At 47.8% G+C, this 16,320-nt stretch overlaps 1 protein-coding gene across 1 annotated transcript in view; it reads left to right on the top strand.

The window, feature by feature from the left end:
- Positions 1-473: 473 nt before the first annotated feature.
- Positions 474-16,320, top strand: part of SYNPR (synaptoporin) — a 112,241-nt gene continuing 96,394 nt past the window's right edge. The window contains exons 1-2 of the mRNA XM_075052549.1: positions 474-857; positions 949-1,014. Of these exons, the coding sequence (XP_074908650.1) occupies positions 840-857; positions 949-1,014 (84 nt within the window). The 5' untranslated portion in view covers positions 474-839. The remainder of the gene's footprint in view (positions 858-948; positions 1,015-16,320) is intronic.

Below are 16,320 nucleotides of genomic sequence, written 5' to 3'. Positions count from 1 at the left end.
GGGCCCAAATCCTATTTGAGCACTGATGTCCTTCTGGTGGCACAAGTGGCTGTCAAGGTGGCAGTTAAGTGAGTATGCAAATGTTTACAGAATCAGGGTCTAAATCCAGTTGCTGGCTATGTGCTGATAAATAGGGTGATGGGTTTGTGCCCTCAGCGCTTCCCTGAGCCTTTGCTGGGGCAGGACCCTGCTCCATCGCAAAATCCTCATGGTGATGTTTTAATACCACGAGGAACGGGAAACGCTGTCAGCAAGCAAGGGCAGCCCAAGCGTGGATGGACAGAGGGAACCGCTGCTCCCCCCGGGGCTCTGCCACCCAGGATGTGTTATAATTACTAAGGCTATGTTGGGAAAGGAGGCCAGAACAACAGCAAGACAGAAAACGCTGTTCTGCTGTCAAGGAAATGCTACAAAAGCAGGAGGGAGCGAGCGCTTCGAGAGCCGGGGGGCGGCGGGCAAGAGGGGAAAGAAGGACCCGGTGCAATGTGGTGCCGTCCCCTGTCCCAGCTGCCTCCACAAAAATATTAATAGTTTCTTTGCGGGCGAGTGGGGGAGGCAGTTTGTTTTCTTTTTTTGTGCGTTTGTTTTGGTTTTTTTTTCCCTTTTCCCCGACGTCTTCCTTAAAAAAAAAAAAAAAAAAAAAATTTAATACTGATTTAAAAAGTGGCGGAGCTAAGGCGGAGGGGGGGGAGGCCGGCTCGCTGCCCGGGCTCCGCGGGGTGGGGAGCGCGGAGCCCCGCCCGGCTGCTCCGCCCGGCGTGCGCGGGGGCAGCGCCGCGCATCCCCGGCTGCCGGGCGGCTCCGCACCGCTCCGCACCGCTCCGCGGGGCTGCGGCGACATGGAGGCGGTGGACCAGGTACGGGGGAACCCGGGCGGGAGGCGGGTTGGGGGCAAAGCGCGGAGCAGGAGCGGGGGGGGGAGTCTGACTCCTTCTTCTCTGCCCGCAGCTCGCCTCCGCGGGCACTTTCCGCGTGGTGAAGGAGCCGCTGGCCTTCCTCAGGGTGCTCGAGTGGGTGAGTCGCCGCGGGGGGGGGGGTCGGGTAGAGGTTTGGGCCGCGGGGATGGGAGGGTTGGGGTGTCCCTAAAGGGCGCGCACGGCGCTGAGCCCCGCGGAACAGGTGGGAGCCGGAGCTGGGACGGGGGACACGGGGGGGGACACACACACACAGGGGCTGGGGACTCTCATCCTACAGCCGTGTGGCCGGTGGGGTGGGCTGCGGGCTGGGTTTGTGGGTGCCCCCCCCCATCCCCGTGTTGGATATAAACGATTTTTTATTTTTTTTTAAAAAAAAGGGAAAAAAAAAACCCCAAATCCTCATTATGCATTTAGCAAACTTGTCTCTGGGCCGAGCGGGGAAGGAGGCAGATAATTGGTTTGCGGAGCAATGTCACTGTTTGTTGCTCTGATGCTCATTCGTAGTGAAGTCTGCAGGTCAAATGACATTCATCGCCAGTAGGTCTGCGGGAGGAGAGAGCCTCTCTGAACGGAAAGTTCAGAACATGTCATGGAGGATTAATCACATTCCCCTAACGCCGACTGGCTGGGGAATTATGTAAGCCGCGTATTTTGGGGGGCACGTCCCCGCGCGGGTGCGTTTAGCCACATGTTCGCACCCGCCGCGCGCGGCCCGGCCATGGGGTGTTGGCGAGGGGCTGTTTTGGGGTGCTGGGAGCAGCTGCTCGCCCCGGACCCCGTCCCTGCCCGTGGTCAGCAGCTTTTCTCCACTGGGCACCTCGAAACATCAGGTCTCGCAGAGCTGGGTGATGGGGATGTGGCGGTGCCATGGGCTTGGGACGAGGTGGCCCCGCGGCGGGGTGACCCGCGTGTTGAGAATGGCCAAAGTCCTTCGTGTTCCTCGCCCGGAGCTTCTGCAAACCCCCCCGGTGCTGCTGCTCCCACCTCGAGGAGAAATCGGGACGTTCAGGGGTTGAACCCCAGACACCGGTCTGGGGGTGCTTCAACCCCTCCGCAGCGCTCGGCGCGGAGCAGAAGGATGGGGAGGAAAGCTATTTCTATGGCAAATCACTGCTGGGAGCGTGGTCTTTTGACTATCTGCCCAGTGTAGTTGTGTCTGGTGGTGGTGGTTGGGAAGCGAGCTCCTCCGGGAAGGGCTCCGGGCTGGGGGGGGGGCACGGGCTGTTCCCCCCTCGGTGCGTTGGCGTCCTCGGGACAGCGAGTGGGAACTCTTTTCTCTTGGCAGTTTCCTCGGTCTGTAACTTCTTCCAACAGCCGAATATAAAAGCTGCCTTTGTCATGGTTGAAAGCCACATGTAGAACTCTTCTGGCCGCTCTATCTGCACGTTGCCTGGGTGTATATGTATAAATGCACATGCGGCTGTATGTAAACAGAGCTCTTCTGACGTGGTGTATCAGTCCTTGGCGATAAGGGAATGTGGCAGAAGGGTGCAGAGTGTGTTAACATTTAAGATGGTCTGAGAAATTACTTTTTCCCCTTTTGACATGTATGTGTAAGTAGAATTAAGCACATTTTAGTGGATGATACCTCAGAGTGTGGAAGACTTTTTTTTTTTTTTTTTAAATATACTTGAAAGGCTTTTTGGATTACCTAAATTCCAGCTCTATTCACTTCCTCTTGTTGCTCCCATCTTCCTTATCCTCTCACTATGCCTACCAACTGCTATCCGCCTCGCTCTGCCATCTCCAGTCTCAAGGAAGTGTCCGTCTCCCTCAGATTCTTTTTATCAGCCTAATTATCATTTTAAACTTCAAAAAACCGACCAAATGCTCCAGTTGATTCTGCAGCCGCTTCCACATTCCCCGGCAGCCTCGCAGCCCTCAGTATGCTTGATCAGAACAGTCAAATTATACCGCTAATTGCTGGATTTACAGCTGTTTCATTTCAGGTGTTAAATGATGTGTGAGTGGAAGTTTTTTTATGCAAAAAGTGCTGGTGACAGTGGAATTTATTAAACCTGCTCTTGTTAATGCTGATGAGTTTTTTGGAGCTTTAGAGTAATCACCTGTCAGAGGGTGTGACCGGTGTCATGTGAGTGACGTGGCAGCTGAATCATGACACCCAGTTTTACAGAGTTTCAGGATTTGGGAAAGCAAGTGCAAGTAATTTTAATGTTGTCTTCTTTTGGCTTATTTGTCATCTAAAAGGGAGGTGTTAACTTCTGCTTTTAGAAAACTTACGCTTTTTTTAATGCATATTTCCCAGAAAGCCAAGTTTTGGCTTTCTAGTGTGAAAAGCAAGCAGGTAGGACACAGAGGTGGGGGAAGCCCTTTCTGCAATCTAAGAAGGGGAGAACTGGCATTTCTGCCCCGTTGTTTGTGTACTGTAGCCCATATGCTACTCATGGCACCTCTTAACACCTCCCACTCGAGTCCTAGATTGCATCTGCAAAGAAATAAAGTTCATAGCCTAGCTGGTGACGCAGCGATTCTGGGCGTTGGGTGGCTCTTGTGCTCGGGGGGAGGCTTTGTGGTGTTGCAGCACAGATGGCAGAGGTGCGGGGGTTCCTCCGAAAGGCTGGTAGGGTGGAGATGGTGTAGACCGAAAATGTCCTCAGCTGGTCCAGGCAGTCCAGCCTTGAGTTGGCACTCTCATCTTTTGGGGAATTTGGATAGGTCCACGGTGGCTCGGGGGTCAGCACGTCTTTATTAATAAACCTCTTGTACGACAGTGCTGCTGAAATTTGTGTATTAACAAGCGGAAACATTTGCAAGTCTGGAGAGAACTGAGGTGGCTGTAGGTTTCCTGGGTGTGAAACTAACTGTTGCAGAAGCAATCTATAGCTGTGCAAATTCCAGCTTACCTGTAATCTGGCTCAGACGTGGACCTGTGTCTCAAGGAGCAGGGACTTTATCTGACCTTCTTCAATCTTCTACTTTCACTGTCACCTAACACCCAGAGAGAAGATGCTGAGATAAGACTGATTCTTCTGAATATTCACAGCACTGTAACATGTTTTCATTTGTATTTTCCGTGTACTTTGTAATTTTATTTTCAGCCAAGAAACTGCATTTAGAAGCCCTTAAGAGACAACATTGGCTCAGGCCCAGGAAAGGTTAAGAAAAAGAAGAAGAAAAAAAAAAGTAACTTGTAGCAATTAAGCAAGAGTTGCATTTTTTTAACTCTACCTTGGTAATAGATTGTGTACTTGGAGTATGTGGGTCACAAATCATGGCTTGGAAAACCTGCACGCAGCTATACAAGATAGGCCCTGGACGTTTGCAGCTTTGAGTCAACTCTTGCTTCACAGCATGTGCTGGGGGCAGGGAAAAGCTGTTTAAAAGCCGTGTTTGTTCTTGCTCCTCTTTATTCCTCTGGCTGTTACTCCACAGATCTTTGCATGAGAAGAGGGTGTCTTTCTGAAGCTTATTTCTCACGATAATCTGCTGTGGCACTACAACCAGTTGCAATGTCACAAACGCTTTTACAACTTCACTTGAAAAATGACTCTCCTATACGCGCACCTGACAATAATGAATAAGGAAAGATGAAAGAGAAGAAATATGTTCATTCGTCTCCCTGGATTAATTTCAGTCCTGTGAATCTCTGGATACGTTTAGACTGCTTTTATTGGGGTCCGCAAAAAAGGGAGCAAGACAAGCAAGTTTGTCAGCTGGGGTCTATTTGTTTTGCAGTCGTTGCCTCTCTGGAGCCCTACAGAAGCAAATGAAGTGAAAAGGGGGCTCTGCACATGGCAGTGTGCTGGGGATATGAACTACCTCATGCAGGTGCTTACCTGCAAAAATATTTTTGTAAAAATGGAAACTTTGTATCACTAGGCTGAGGTGTTTAATTAACTTCTGCTGCTGCTTCGCTGTGATTTGTCACAAACAACTTTCCTCCTGCAGACCCAAAACAACCTGACACTTACCTGGTTTCCGTGTAAAATAACAGGAGCTGCAGTGCTGTCCGTAACCCCTTTCCCTGTAATCCTTGATAAATAGCAGAGATGCAGAAACTCCACTGTTTTGCAGGTTGGGAGGTGCTGTGATTGCCTGGCTGCTCACCTGCAGGTTGTTGTTGTAAAATACCGTGCAACAAGCTCCCTGCTCCGCCAGCTTGCAGCCCTGCCTAAGCCGATGTGGGCACAGCAGAGGGGGTATTTTGGGCACAAAGTCCGTGCGAGTAGCTCTGTGTAAGCCAGTGCTGCTTGTATCAGGGCAGATGGTGCAGGACAAATCTTGTGGACACTGGGGCTTTTCTTGATAGGACAACTTGGCAGCGGACGTTCGGATGTTCAATGAACCCATGTGTGTCTGAGGAGTTGTTTTAATTCTTGCCTTTGTGCTGAAAAAATACATTCCAGGCCTTGCATGACTGCAGATCATCACTGCTCATGAGCATCTTCATGAGATGTGCCAAATATTTCCAAAGCAGTGCAGGGCATTTGGACGACAAATCCCCATTCATCTCTGGTGGAAATTGGACAAGGCAGAATTGCAAGGCGGTTTGAAAAATCTGTGTGTACATGGACCAAGCTAACCTTGCTTTGCTTCCTTGCCTTCACGGTGTGATCCTTTGACTGGTGGGCCAGGAAAAAGGCCGGGCTGTTGCCAGCCTGGCAAGAGTCAAGCTTGCTTTGATTGTATAGATTCTGAAAGGGTTAGCACCCCTTGCCTTGCAAACAGATGTGTATTTGGAAGGCAAAGGGAATCTGAATCTTGAAAGACTGATAATAAATCTCGTCTTTTGTCCTAATGCTGATTGCTCATCTGGCCATGGAGTGCTTTTGTTGGATTATATTTGCATGCATATGAATGGACATAAGTAGATGCATGCTTTCAAGTATGTCCTAGAAAAGCCTAGATATCTTGAGATGCTGAAAATAAATGAAAAAAAATTAAGAAGGTAATGCTTGCATGAGGCATGGGTGATTAGTGGTTTGCTCTGCATAGTGTATTATGGGCCTCAGATATTTTATAGTTGCTTGAGACTCTTTGTCATGCTTGCTTGTGTGTGTTTGGTTTTTGCTTAACCAGAAGGCTGCTGTCTACTCTGGCATGGGCAGAGACTTTAGGTGATGGAGCAGGGTAACCTTGGTGAAGCTTAGTGCTCCTCTTGGATGCAGGGCTGGAAGAGTTGAGAAGTTGATCTTCTCTGCCCTCATATTGAAAGAAAAGCCTTAATAAAAGGAATATTTCTTTCTGCCTGCTGATGTTGCTTATGCAATGCCAGGATCAGATGCTGCATTTAGTGCTGGGTTCATCCATCTTGATGTGTAAGATGCACAAACACATATGAAAAATGGATTGTCAGTTTTTTTGATGTCTCCCTCGGGATGTAGGTGCCTAGCTGTTCTTGAAAACCTGGTCCCAGTTACTGCCTCAAAGGTCTTGTATGTGTAGCGTCAGGCCAATAAAACATGTGCCACTTAATCAAAAAATGTAAATCCATTTCTATGGTATTTTAATATTAGAAAGGTAATTACCATGTAACTAACGCTTCTCTGTAAGCTGTCATTAATTGGATGATTTCTTATAGGCAGCTTAGCATAATGCATGCAAAATACACTGCAGCTCCGTACAGACAAAAATTGCCAGTGAAACAGCGGGATGTGAGCATCCGAGAGACCCGAGCCCTGTGAACAGGCTTTATCGGTCTTTGTCATTGGACCTACAGCTTCTGGACACATACCAGGGTATCAGTAATCTGCAGGCAGGGAACTCTGTTGAACAAATTATTTTATTAGGAAGAACTGGGAGGTGGATTTTGCCATTAGACACCAGGGTCTGTTGTGAGCGACAGGAAAGATCTGAAAAGTTTTTGTAGTCGCACTGAAGACAGATGTGAAAGCCATATGTTACTCTGTCAGTGGGACTGGGATAAAGGCAGCAGAAGCAATAACAGTGCCTACATGGTATTTTACCTTGTGGTCTTGAAGTCTCAGCTTCTGGGAGTCTTGTGATTCTGAAACCTTTGGCTTTGATGAACCATATGCTTTTAGGACAGGGTAACAGAAGAAGGATGGAAGCCCTAAAGACTAAAAACCCAGAACACAAGTGAAAGGGCAGAAAATCTGTCTTGTGATCCCATGGTTTTACGCAGACTGCAGAGAGCTGCCTGTTCTGCGTGCTGTTCACGTGCATGTTTATCTGTGTGCGTATCTTGTTGGAAACTGAGAACCGTGCTAATCTTCTCCCATCGAAAAGTTGCTGTTAAAATGGTACAAATGCTGGTACAGGCAAGGAGGGAAGGAGGAAAGGTCAGCAATGCCTGACCTCATTGCAAATAAATTATATCTTTCATCTGAAAAGTGACTATGGTTTTCCACTTAGGCTCACATTGTGATTGTGGAAGAGTTGATTTTAAAAGGTCACCTAACAATTCATTTAAATCCTGATGGTTCTCAAGCAGCCCAGAGTGGGACCTGGTATAAATGAGTTATGTAGGATTAGCAAATATAGTTGAGACACAATGCTCCAAGAGGCGGGAATTTTTGGAGTTATGTACTGCTTCCATGGGCACTCCCTGGGTGAAACTGGTAAAATTTCCTCATGGCAAGCCACCTTCTTGATGGCAGAATCTGCTGGCGTTATCCAAATGTGGCTGTTGGAAGCATTAGGAATAGAAGATGAGGAGAGACTCATTAATGCTAAATGTGATTATATATGCAAACCAGGTTTCTATGAAATGAAGAACAAAAATGATCTGACTTTCAAACTAGCAAGAAGATGCATGGAGATAGAGGGTTCTGCCATTAGACATGCATGGTTACAGTCTCCTTGCCAATTTTTGAGGGAGATGTTTCAGCCATCACTCCTGTAAATCAGCATCAGCATAATTGGAGCCCTGGGTAAAAGCCCTGCATGTTGACATCTCTGGATTCAAATGTCGCGGTCCGGGGAGGAGAGGCTTGGAGGTGCTTGTGATAAAACCCTTTCATCATTCGGATCCTGTGGTCCCTGAGTTAACCTGGATTCGTGGCACCAGATGTGATCCCAAGGGGCAGGAGACCTCCTGGTCGCTGGCCGAAGTCTCCCCTTTTCTCCGGGAGAGCGGACCTCCTCCTGACGCAGGAGAAGGGGAGAGGCAGAGAGCAGGTAACGCCGGGCTCTGCACAGGGCTGGTGGTGGAAGGCAAAGTGCTCGCGCCACACTTTCTCCTTTGGCACCGAATAAAAATGGTTAAGTAGTATTGTGGTCCTGGGGTGCAGTGTGGAAAACAGCACTTGGCCGTCTGGCTGGCTCTCCAGCCCAGCAACTGGCCAAAGGGGTCTTAATGGCTGTTACGCTCAGGGGGGATCTGCAGAGTGCCCTAAAAAACATTATGGAAAGGAACATAGTGTGGAGGTGCTGCTTTTAAGGTGTTTGTTCACAGTGGTGTATGTACTGCAAAGTGTGACATAGTTGCTAAGGTGACAGCTTGCTTGCTTTTTGGCAAAAGCAAAAGAATACTGAATATAGACAAATGATAAGCTTTTTGCTTTGTTTAATTTGCACAGTTTTATTTTCTGGCCATTGTAGAGACTTCCTGGGTTTGTCTTTGGAAGCAGTGTTTTCCCACTCGGAATACTTCGCTAGGTTAGAAAAGCTAATATTGCTCCCCATTCTTGAGGAAATGCTTAAATCACATAAAACGATGGGGGTTTCAGTGGTTATAATGGTAGATACAGATTATGGCACTGAAAGGGTTTGGTAATGGCATTCAGTCAAGTAAGGAAGTATTCTCTAAGAACCTTTTATACAAACAAAAAATACTAGGTGTTGCCTCATTAGCAGCTTATGGATGCAGGTACATCCATGAGCGGACAGTCCAGAAGATTTTTGCACTTAGTAATTGCATGCATTTGCAAACTGCTCAAACCTAAGCTGAAATGCATGGTGAGGTGAGAACTCCTGTCGGTCAGGCTCAGAGATTGGTTAGGGTGAGAGGGAACGAAGTCGAGGCAGGGAGTCTTGGCATCGGACTTGGCACGTCCCAGGCATCAGACAGCTCAGTTACTGCCGTGGTTGGGTATTTTCCTAATGCTGCTAGGGGAGAAAGATCAGCAGAGGATTAGACTGACACGGCCCCTCAAGAGAGGGGGTTTCCAGATGAGCAGCCATCTGTGGCATGAAGCAATGTTATGATCCTCTGCATGGAGAGGAAAGCAGAAAGGTCTCACAAGCTTAATGCCAACTTTGGCCCTTAAAGCAGTGGGGTACGTGCACGATCCAGGAAAAACGGCCAGGAAAGGCTGAAGTAAAGTGCCTCATTGCCCTTCATTGTCTTACCTTTCCTTTCTTTGAGATGTTCTAATGGATAGATAAATGTGTTTCTCTGAACAAGCTGTTCTGTCTGTGCCTTTTCCGAAATGCCTTAGCATCTGGGGAGAAGGCTTTGTTAGAGGCAGAGCCTGCGGGAGCTGCTGAGCTGATGCTGTGGTGAGCAGAAAGTGCTGGAGCTTGGGATAAATTTGGGGGGAGCTCTGTGGGCTCCCGTTCCCAGATACGTGCTGGTGCAGATGTCCTGGCCCCAGTTTGGCGGTGCCATCGCAAGGCAGAAGTTAGCGAGGGCATTTTCAGAGTGGTCAGAGATCATGACACCCTACACAGGGCTTTTGCTGGGGGATCGGGGATGTCACTTTGCTAAGAAGACCCCAAAAAGCATCCTCGGCACCGAGATGTGCAGGGGGGAGGGAGTCCCCTGTTTCTCTGTGTTAAGGAAGCAGGAGAAAAACTGTGGAGCAGGAAGATTTCAATAAAGTGTTACACATTTTCAGACCCACTGTCAGAAATAAATCTGATTTGACTCTTTTGCAAAACTCCCGACCTGTCAACCTGATCTTCATTCCATGAGAAATATCAGAGCCTGCTGCAAACAGCCTGACTGAATATTCACTAGAAGTGCTCAGGAACCTGAAGTATTGAGGGTGAAATTCTGCCCAGAAGATCTCGGAAAGAAATGCTGCCTAACATCAGCAAGATCATTGATACATCAGGAAATAATTTATAGTAACAGCTCTTCAGTAGCTCTTTCAATTTCAAAAAGAAGTTTATTGTGCCTGTTTTCAGTCTTCAGTTTTCCTGATGTTAATGCTCTGCCTGCCTGTGTTGTTTCTCAGGTGATGCAAATCCAAGGTATCTTTGGCTTGAAGTGATAAGCCTCAGCTCGTATCCTTTGGCACTTGCACGTCAGGTGCTTGTATTGGGGCCCAATGTTTGACACTGCACTTGCTGATCTTCCTAATATTATGTGAAAAGCCTCTGTGGCACCCCAAATAATACTACAGAAGTAGCAAAAACTTCCTTGCCGGGTTCCCAAAAACCAAGGAGACAACTGGCTTCTTGGTTCAGCCTCCCTGATGTGGGCCATATTATGGCCTATGGCTGCCTTCAGCATCCACGTCAAAATACCCCAGGATGCCAGGAAATATCTTACAGTTATTTAACAAGCAAACTGGAGCCTTGCTTGAACTGTTTTCAGAATAATCTTCTCCCTGGCTGTGTGCTGGAGGTATGCTCGAAGCAAAACAAAACAAGACACGTCCCCCATCTGTGTGTCAGTTTAAAACCGCATAGTTGCTTACCCCTGCTACTCCTCACACAAAGGCTATGTTGCACACAAAAAACAACTGCTCTGCATCAGTTTTTTACCCTATTTAAGAAAACCTTCCTGTGGAGAGAGTGGTGGCTGGGAGCAGTTGAACGTGGCAAGGTCACAGCTCCCTGTTGGGACTGTAAAGGGGAATGGTGCCCGTGGGTGTATGTCGTGCTCAGCCCAATGGGATTAGGTTTGATACTGGAAATTGGCTTAGTGCTGCAGAATACGTATATTGCAATAATTATCCTTTGGAGTTGAGCAGTTTCTCCAAGTGCTTTTTTAGAGACCGTGCTTGAAAACCAAAGCAAGTGTGGGATTCCCCCACCGCCAAATCCAGCAGCTGATAAATCCGGCAGAGCTCTCCTGATTGCCATCTCCAAGGGCAGTCAGCGTGCTGGAGTGGAATTAGGTCCCGGTTTGAAAGAACACGCCTGCCAAAAAATTAAACAATGGATGCCTTCCTGTTTAATTTTAACATTTTAATTAAATTCTCTGCTGCTGTGTGCCTTTGATCTCGGTGAGCTGATGCACATGGTGCCTGCCGTTGTGTCATAGCAGCGTTTTGTTCTAATCTTGCACACAGATGCATTTGAGCACGGATGAAAGTGCAAAAGCTGCATGCTGCCAAGTACCGAGTGCATCGCAAACGGACTTTTCCAACTGGTGGCCAAAGGCATGTGGACAGGGAGATTATTCGGGAGTATGGCTCAATAGAGCTTGTTTTTGAACATATTCTGTCCCCGTTTTTAATCTACTTCTGTGAATGGTGCTGCAAGAAGAATTTCCTTGATGGAATTAGTCATGGAGAGGGTTGAGGCCAGGAGCTGAGATTTTATTGCAAAACAGAATCAGTTTCAAGTGGGATAATTAATAAAGTTTGATCCCTCAGTCAGAGAGCAGAAGCAACACTGTGTGGCATTGGCTGGGGACATCTATTGATTAGTCCCAGTCAAGTGCCCAGTTTGAGAGCATTTGGCAGGCTGCTGGCTTTCTACGCAGCCATGTAAGACGTGGGTACCGAGCGGCACATAGCCAAGCAGCCCCACCGCCGCCAATTTCTAAATGTGTGGAAAAGTCTTCAAATAAAGATGTGGTTACACGTCGTTTCCCCTGCGCTGTTGGTGGCTGGGCTTCGACGATGATGGGAGGAAGGAAGCGAGCTGGGAGCGTGTGGTATTTTGCTGGCAAGAAAAGGTATTAGAGTGAGTTTCCTCATGTGTTACAGCCTGCGGCAGGTGACTGAGGAGCCTCTGGAGTATTTGTCCGTTGTGGTTTGGGCTGTACCTAGATGTCAGGGAAGCATCTGTCATTGCTGCATCAAAAAGAGTCATTGGTAGAACTGATTTGGGAACAGGAATTTCATTTCCTTGGGGGAAAAATAATTTTTAATCTAAGTTTCCACTGATAACTGGAATTCTGGTGAGATCATGAACGAAGACATATTTGTGCCAGAAACTACAATATTTCAGCACAAAATATTTCTGTAAAGAAACAGTGGTGGGGTCGTATTCTCCTTCTCCTCTCTGCACCCTGCTGCAGTGCCCGAGGCTCGCTCCTCCCGGCGGAGTCGGTGATGGATCGTGCCGAGCGTGACCCTCCTGCGCGTCGGGGCAGCGCGGTCCGGCTGTGGAGCCTGATTTACAGAGCAGGGGCAGCACCAGGGGCCAACCCAGACTCCTTGGAGGCACAGCAGTAGTGGTCCCGGGGGAGATACTGCAAGCCCTTAGCACTGGGACTTGCAAAGAAGAGCCAACATCTTTTGAGAGATGACAGCATTTTTGGAAAAAGATAAGCGAGTCCAAAAATGCAGAAAATGGTTTTGGTGGAAGATTTTCATCTGACTTTTAAGACGGTGTGTGCACGCTGGTGTTGTCGTCTCTGCTTGTATTGTGTGCCTAGCCCTTTTTTCGGTCAAACGTGGAGTTTTTCAGAGCTGCACAGAGGCAGCACGGTCCACTTAGGAGAGAATCATAAGCCTCCTTGTTTTGCTGCGTTGGCTCCGTGGGCTGTGCGCGCTCCCGCTGCTGCCGTTGCAGCCTGTCGCTCGTGGCAGGCGGCTCTGCGGAGAGGGCGCCCGTTCCAGCACAAAATCTGTGCCTGTCCAGATTGCGAGGCCCTGGCAGGCAGCAGGAGCTGGCTTCGCGGCGGGCCGACATATGCGGGGGACGCTGGGTGTGCCATGCCGGCAGAAAGCCCCCGTTACGGTGCTTCCCGGGGAGGGACGATGCCGTGAAAGTGAGCTCCTTGCCTGCGGTCTTCCACGGCCTGGCGGCACTCCCTGCTGCGAGGACCAAGTGCTGTCACTGCCTTTTTTTTTTTTTCTTTCCCTTTTTTTCATCCCCTTCATCATGGTTTTGCAGCAGAATGACAGCAACAGGAGACTGAGACGGGGCGCGGGTCTCATGGCAGAACCGATCCAGCGCAGCTTGCCTTGCTGAGGAATTATATAGAAAAGCTCTTTCTGCCATATAGCTCACCGTGGCATAGTTTTTAAAAATAGTTTTCCATCTTTTTATTTATGTGCTCATTAGCACTGGCCACCCATGGGTGCAGCATTGGTTGTTAATGCAGCTGAAGAGGCTCTGACAGAGCTAATGAATGTTTTTTGTGCAGCTTAGTCCCCCAAAAGTAGTGACTCAGCAATGATCAAACATCTCTCATGGGATGAGGCTCTGACAGAGCTAATGAATGTTTTTTGCTCAGCTTAGTCCCCCAAAAGTAGTGACTCAGCAATGATCAAACATCTCTCGTGGGACAAACAGTTCCCAGCTATTCCCAACTTGCAATAAAACCCGTGTGTCACTGGGCTGCTGGGAGGCAGGGCTCGAGTACCCCACATCTGTATTACTTCTGCACAGAGAGATTGCTAAGCATGTCCTGGGTGTTAGGACAAGAGTACTTTTGCTTGGTTTAAAAGAGATATTTTTTTTCTGGGGATTTTTACACTCCACCCCGTGATGCGCTTTGGGATGCATTCAGCTTTCTCTTCTGAATAGGGCTCCAGATGATGGAAATAAATTATCATAAATTAGAATAGATTGCACTCTTCAGCATCTCTACATCTGTCATTATGTTTCTTTAACAGTTCAGTTTAACATTTATACACACTCTGACAGCAGCTACTGGTGTGTATGCTATAAATATTGGCTTGGAGAAGACATTAATGGAGTTTAGGTAAACGTTTGATGCCGCTGAGATTCTGTTCCATATGGTGGTATGCAGCAAAATCGGATTCAGTGTGCCACGTATAGCGCTCATGTATTCCCTATAGACTGGCCTCCTGGCGTTTCATCAGCTTACCGCGTTACCAAGAAAGCGCAGGTGCCTTCAAAGAGGAAAACGAGCTTCCTGCAGTCTATTCTGTTCTTTACCACCTGTAGTGTTTGTGACGTTTAAAGCCAACGTGTAGCATGTACGGTTGGGAAGGGCTCAGGGAAAAGAGACGTCTCGCAGAAGCAGCAGTCGGGAATTAGGCAATGAGCTGTGGGAGTGCTCTGCTTCGAACACGTGTGAGGAAAACCCATGGGATTTTCTGGCCAAGATGCCATTTTGCTAGGCCGTGACTGAATAACAGGGCAAAAGCTTTGCGTGTTGGTTGGTCGTGGTTGCTAAACCTGAAATTTGTGACTCTAAACCCCTCGAGAAACTGTCACCAAAACCACACGTGGGGGGAGCACGGCTTCAGAGTTTGAGCAGTCTGGCTTGTGTCCTGCTGACCTGCAGGAGGACAAATAGCTAAGACCATCACAGCAAGAGGCAGGAAAAAATATATTCTGGTCCCTCTGGTGTTCCTTCCATAGTTCAACAGAATTTGGATGTCTCCCACAAGTTGTTTTTTTTTTTTGTTTCGGGATTATTTTATTTTTCATTTTGCTAATTGCAGCACCTTGATTAGTGTAGCCTGACGATGTGGCTGCCCCCTCTGCAGCATTTCTCTCTGATTTACCCCTCTTCCAAGCTAGCGTGAGGGTACGAAGTGTGCGGTCTGGCTCACCGCTGCGGAGGGGCAGTTGGGGTGAAGCAGCCGGGCAGCCCAGCCTCTGCGCCTGCTGTGGGGCCCTGGGAAACATCTGGCTCGTGCCGGCCCTGGGGCACATCTGCCGCAGAGAGGAGCGCGGCTGCTTCGTTTGCCCCTGTGTAATGCAATGTAAGTAATGAAGTAACCGTGATGTACAAACTGGCTCAAAGCAGGGCAATCCGAAGAGAAAGTGCTCTTCACACTGTAAATCGCTAAAGGTCTTTATGATGCCAGTGAATTAAAAATCCGAGAAGAAAAAACCCTCCAGTGCTGTAAGTTCAAGATGCATCTTTTAAAAGCTGCTGGTGGGGAGGGGAAGAGATAACTTATCTGAATGGAAATGTATTTAAACTCTGTATCTTGTACAGTTCTGGGTTACTGCAGAGAAAACAGTGTATTCCCTGTGACTTGGAGAGATGGAGAAATTTTTGTATAGACTGAATGGATTTCTGTGATAATGTTACCCCTTTTGATCTGAATCGTTAGCCAAATTTTCAGACCTTTGCAGGTTATTTCTTTTAAAAGAAGAAGTTGCTTCAGATGTTTTGGTGATGCACTCGTGTTTATTCGCACTGGCAGTACGGAGGAGCCTGGTTCGCTCCTGCGTCCAGTGAGGGACTCTGCGTCCGCAGCCTCCTTCCCCCCTGGCTGGGCAGAAACCCTTCTCTTACCTTTTCTCAAGTTTCCAGGTTGTATTGTTGTTCTGACTGCTTGTGTGGTTCTTTTGCCTCAACTTTCCTCCTCTTTCTGGCTCCTGCAGAAAAAAATGTTTTGCAAAACCATTAGCAAAATCCTTCTGCCCAGAGCAAAATCTTGCCCATGATTTTCCTTTGAACAGCTAGTTGTGTCTGTCTGAGCTTGAGGCTGGCATTTATGTCTCTTGAACGATGCTATAAAGGAACTAAACTGTATTTGAAGAAAGGCAGCATTTACATTCACCTGATGTTAAAGACATTTTAGCCCAGCCAACAAGATTTCATGGTGAGGCTTGCTCCAGCAAGGAACCCTTCGGCTTTGTCCAAGCTGAAAGAGAAGCTGGACTCCGGGGAGCAGTTTCAAGGCATTGAAACTCTTTTATTGTTATTTGTTGTATTTCTTTTCTGCAGCTTTTGGCTTTTTGAGGCCTGGACACTCTGGGTGCAGCCCCTACCATACAGCTATGACAGTCATGGGTTTTTCCATGATGCCCTCCCAATGAGCATGCTGAATTTGAGAAGGGATGTGCAGCAGGAGGAAATTCATGTAAACAATCTGCATTGGATCACTCGTCATGAGAATATCTCCTTGGATTGTTCATTTCATTAACTGCATTTTTTAAATTTAGCTCTGATCTAGACTGAAAAGATACTCTTGGGTGGAGGGGAGAGAAAGGCGCCCTTATTCTGGGTGGGTTTTTCTGTTTGTTTTCAAATATACATGATGTTCTCATAGGAAATGGGTCTATGTACTTCTATTCCATTAAACCTGCTGGGTTTTAGCATTCACATATGACTGACGTTCATAAACCCCAAAGCTATTTCTTTTAGGCTTTCTGTCCCCATAGTAAACCTGGAGGTGACCCATTCCCAGTTCCTCCTGTCACCTGTAGCTGGCTGAAAGGCCCTTCGGGGTAGGACGGGAGAAAAGTCACACTTTTTGCACTCCAATCAGTGCTGGATCTCGGAGTTTAAAAATATCACAAGTGAAAAACATGGATGTGAGTCATACAGAAAACACCAGTTCTAAGGGAATATTTATATCAGAAAAACACATTCTTTAGATGTTTCCTCCTCCTGAGAGGTAGCCACATCTAGGATTTCTGT

This window comes from Buteo buteo, chromosome 21 (genome assembly GCF_964188355.1).
Source record: "Buteo buteo chromosome 21, bButBut1.hap1.1, whole genome shotgun sequence".
Taxonomy (NCBI): domain Eukaryota; kingdom Metazoa; phylum Chordata; class Aves; order Accipitriformes; family Accipitridae; genus Buteo; species Buteo buteo.
This window is presented reverse-complemented; position numbering and strand designations above follow the sequence as displayed.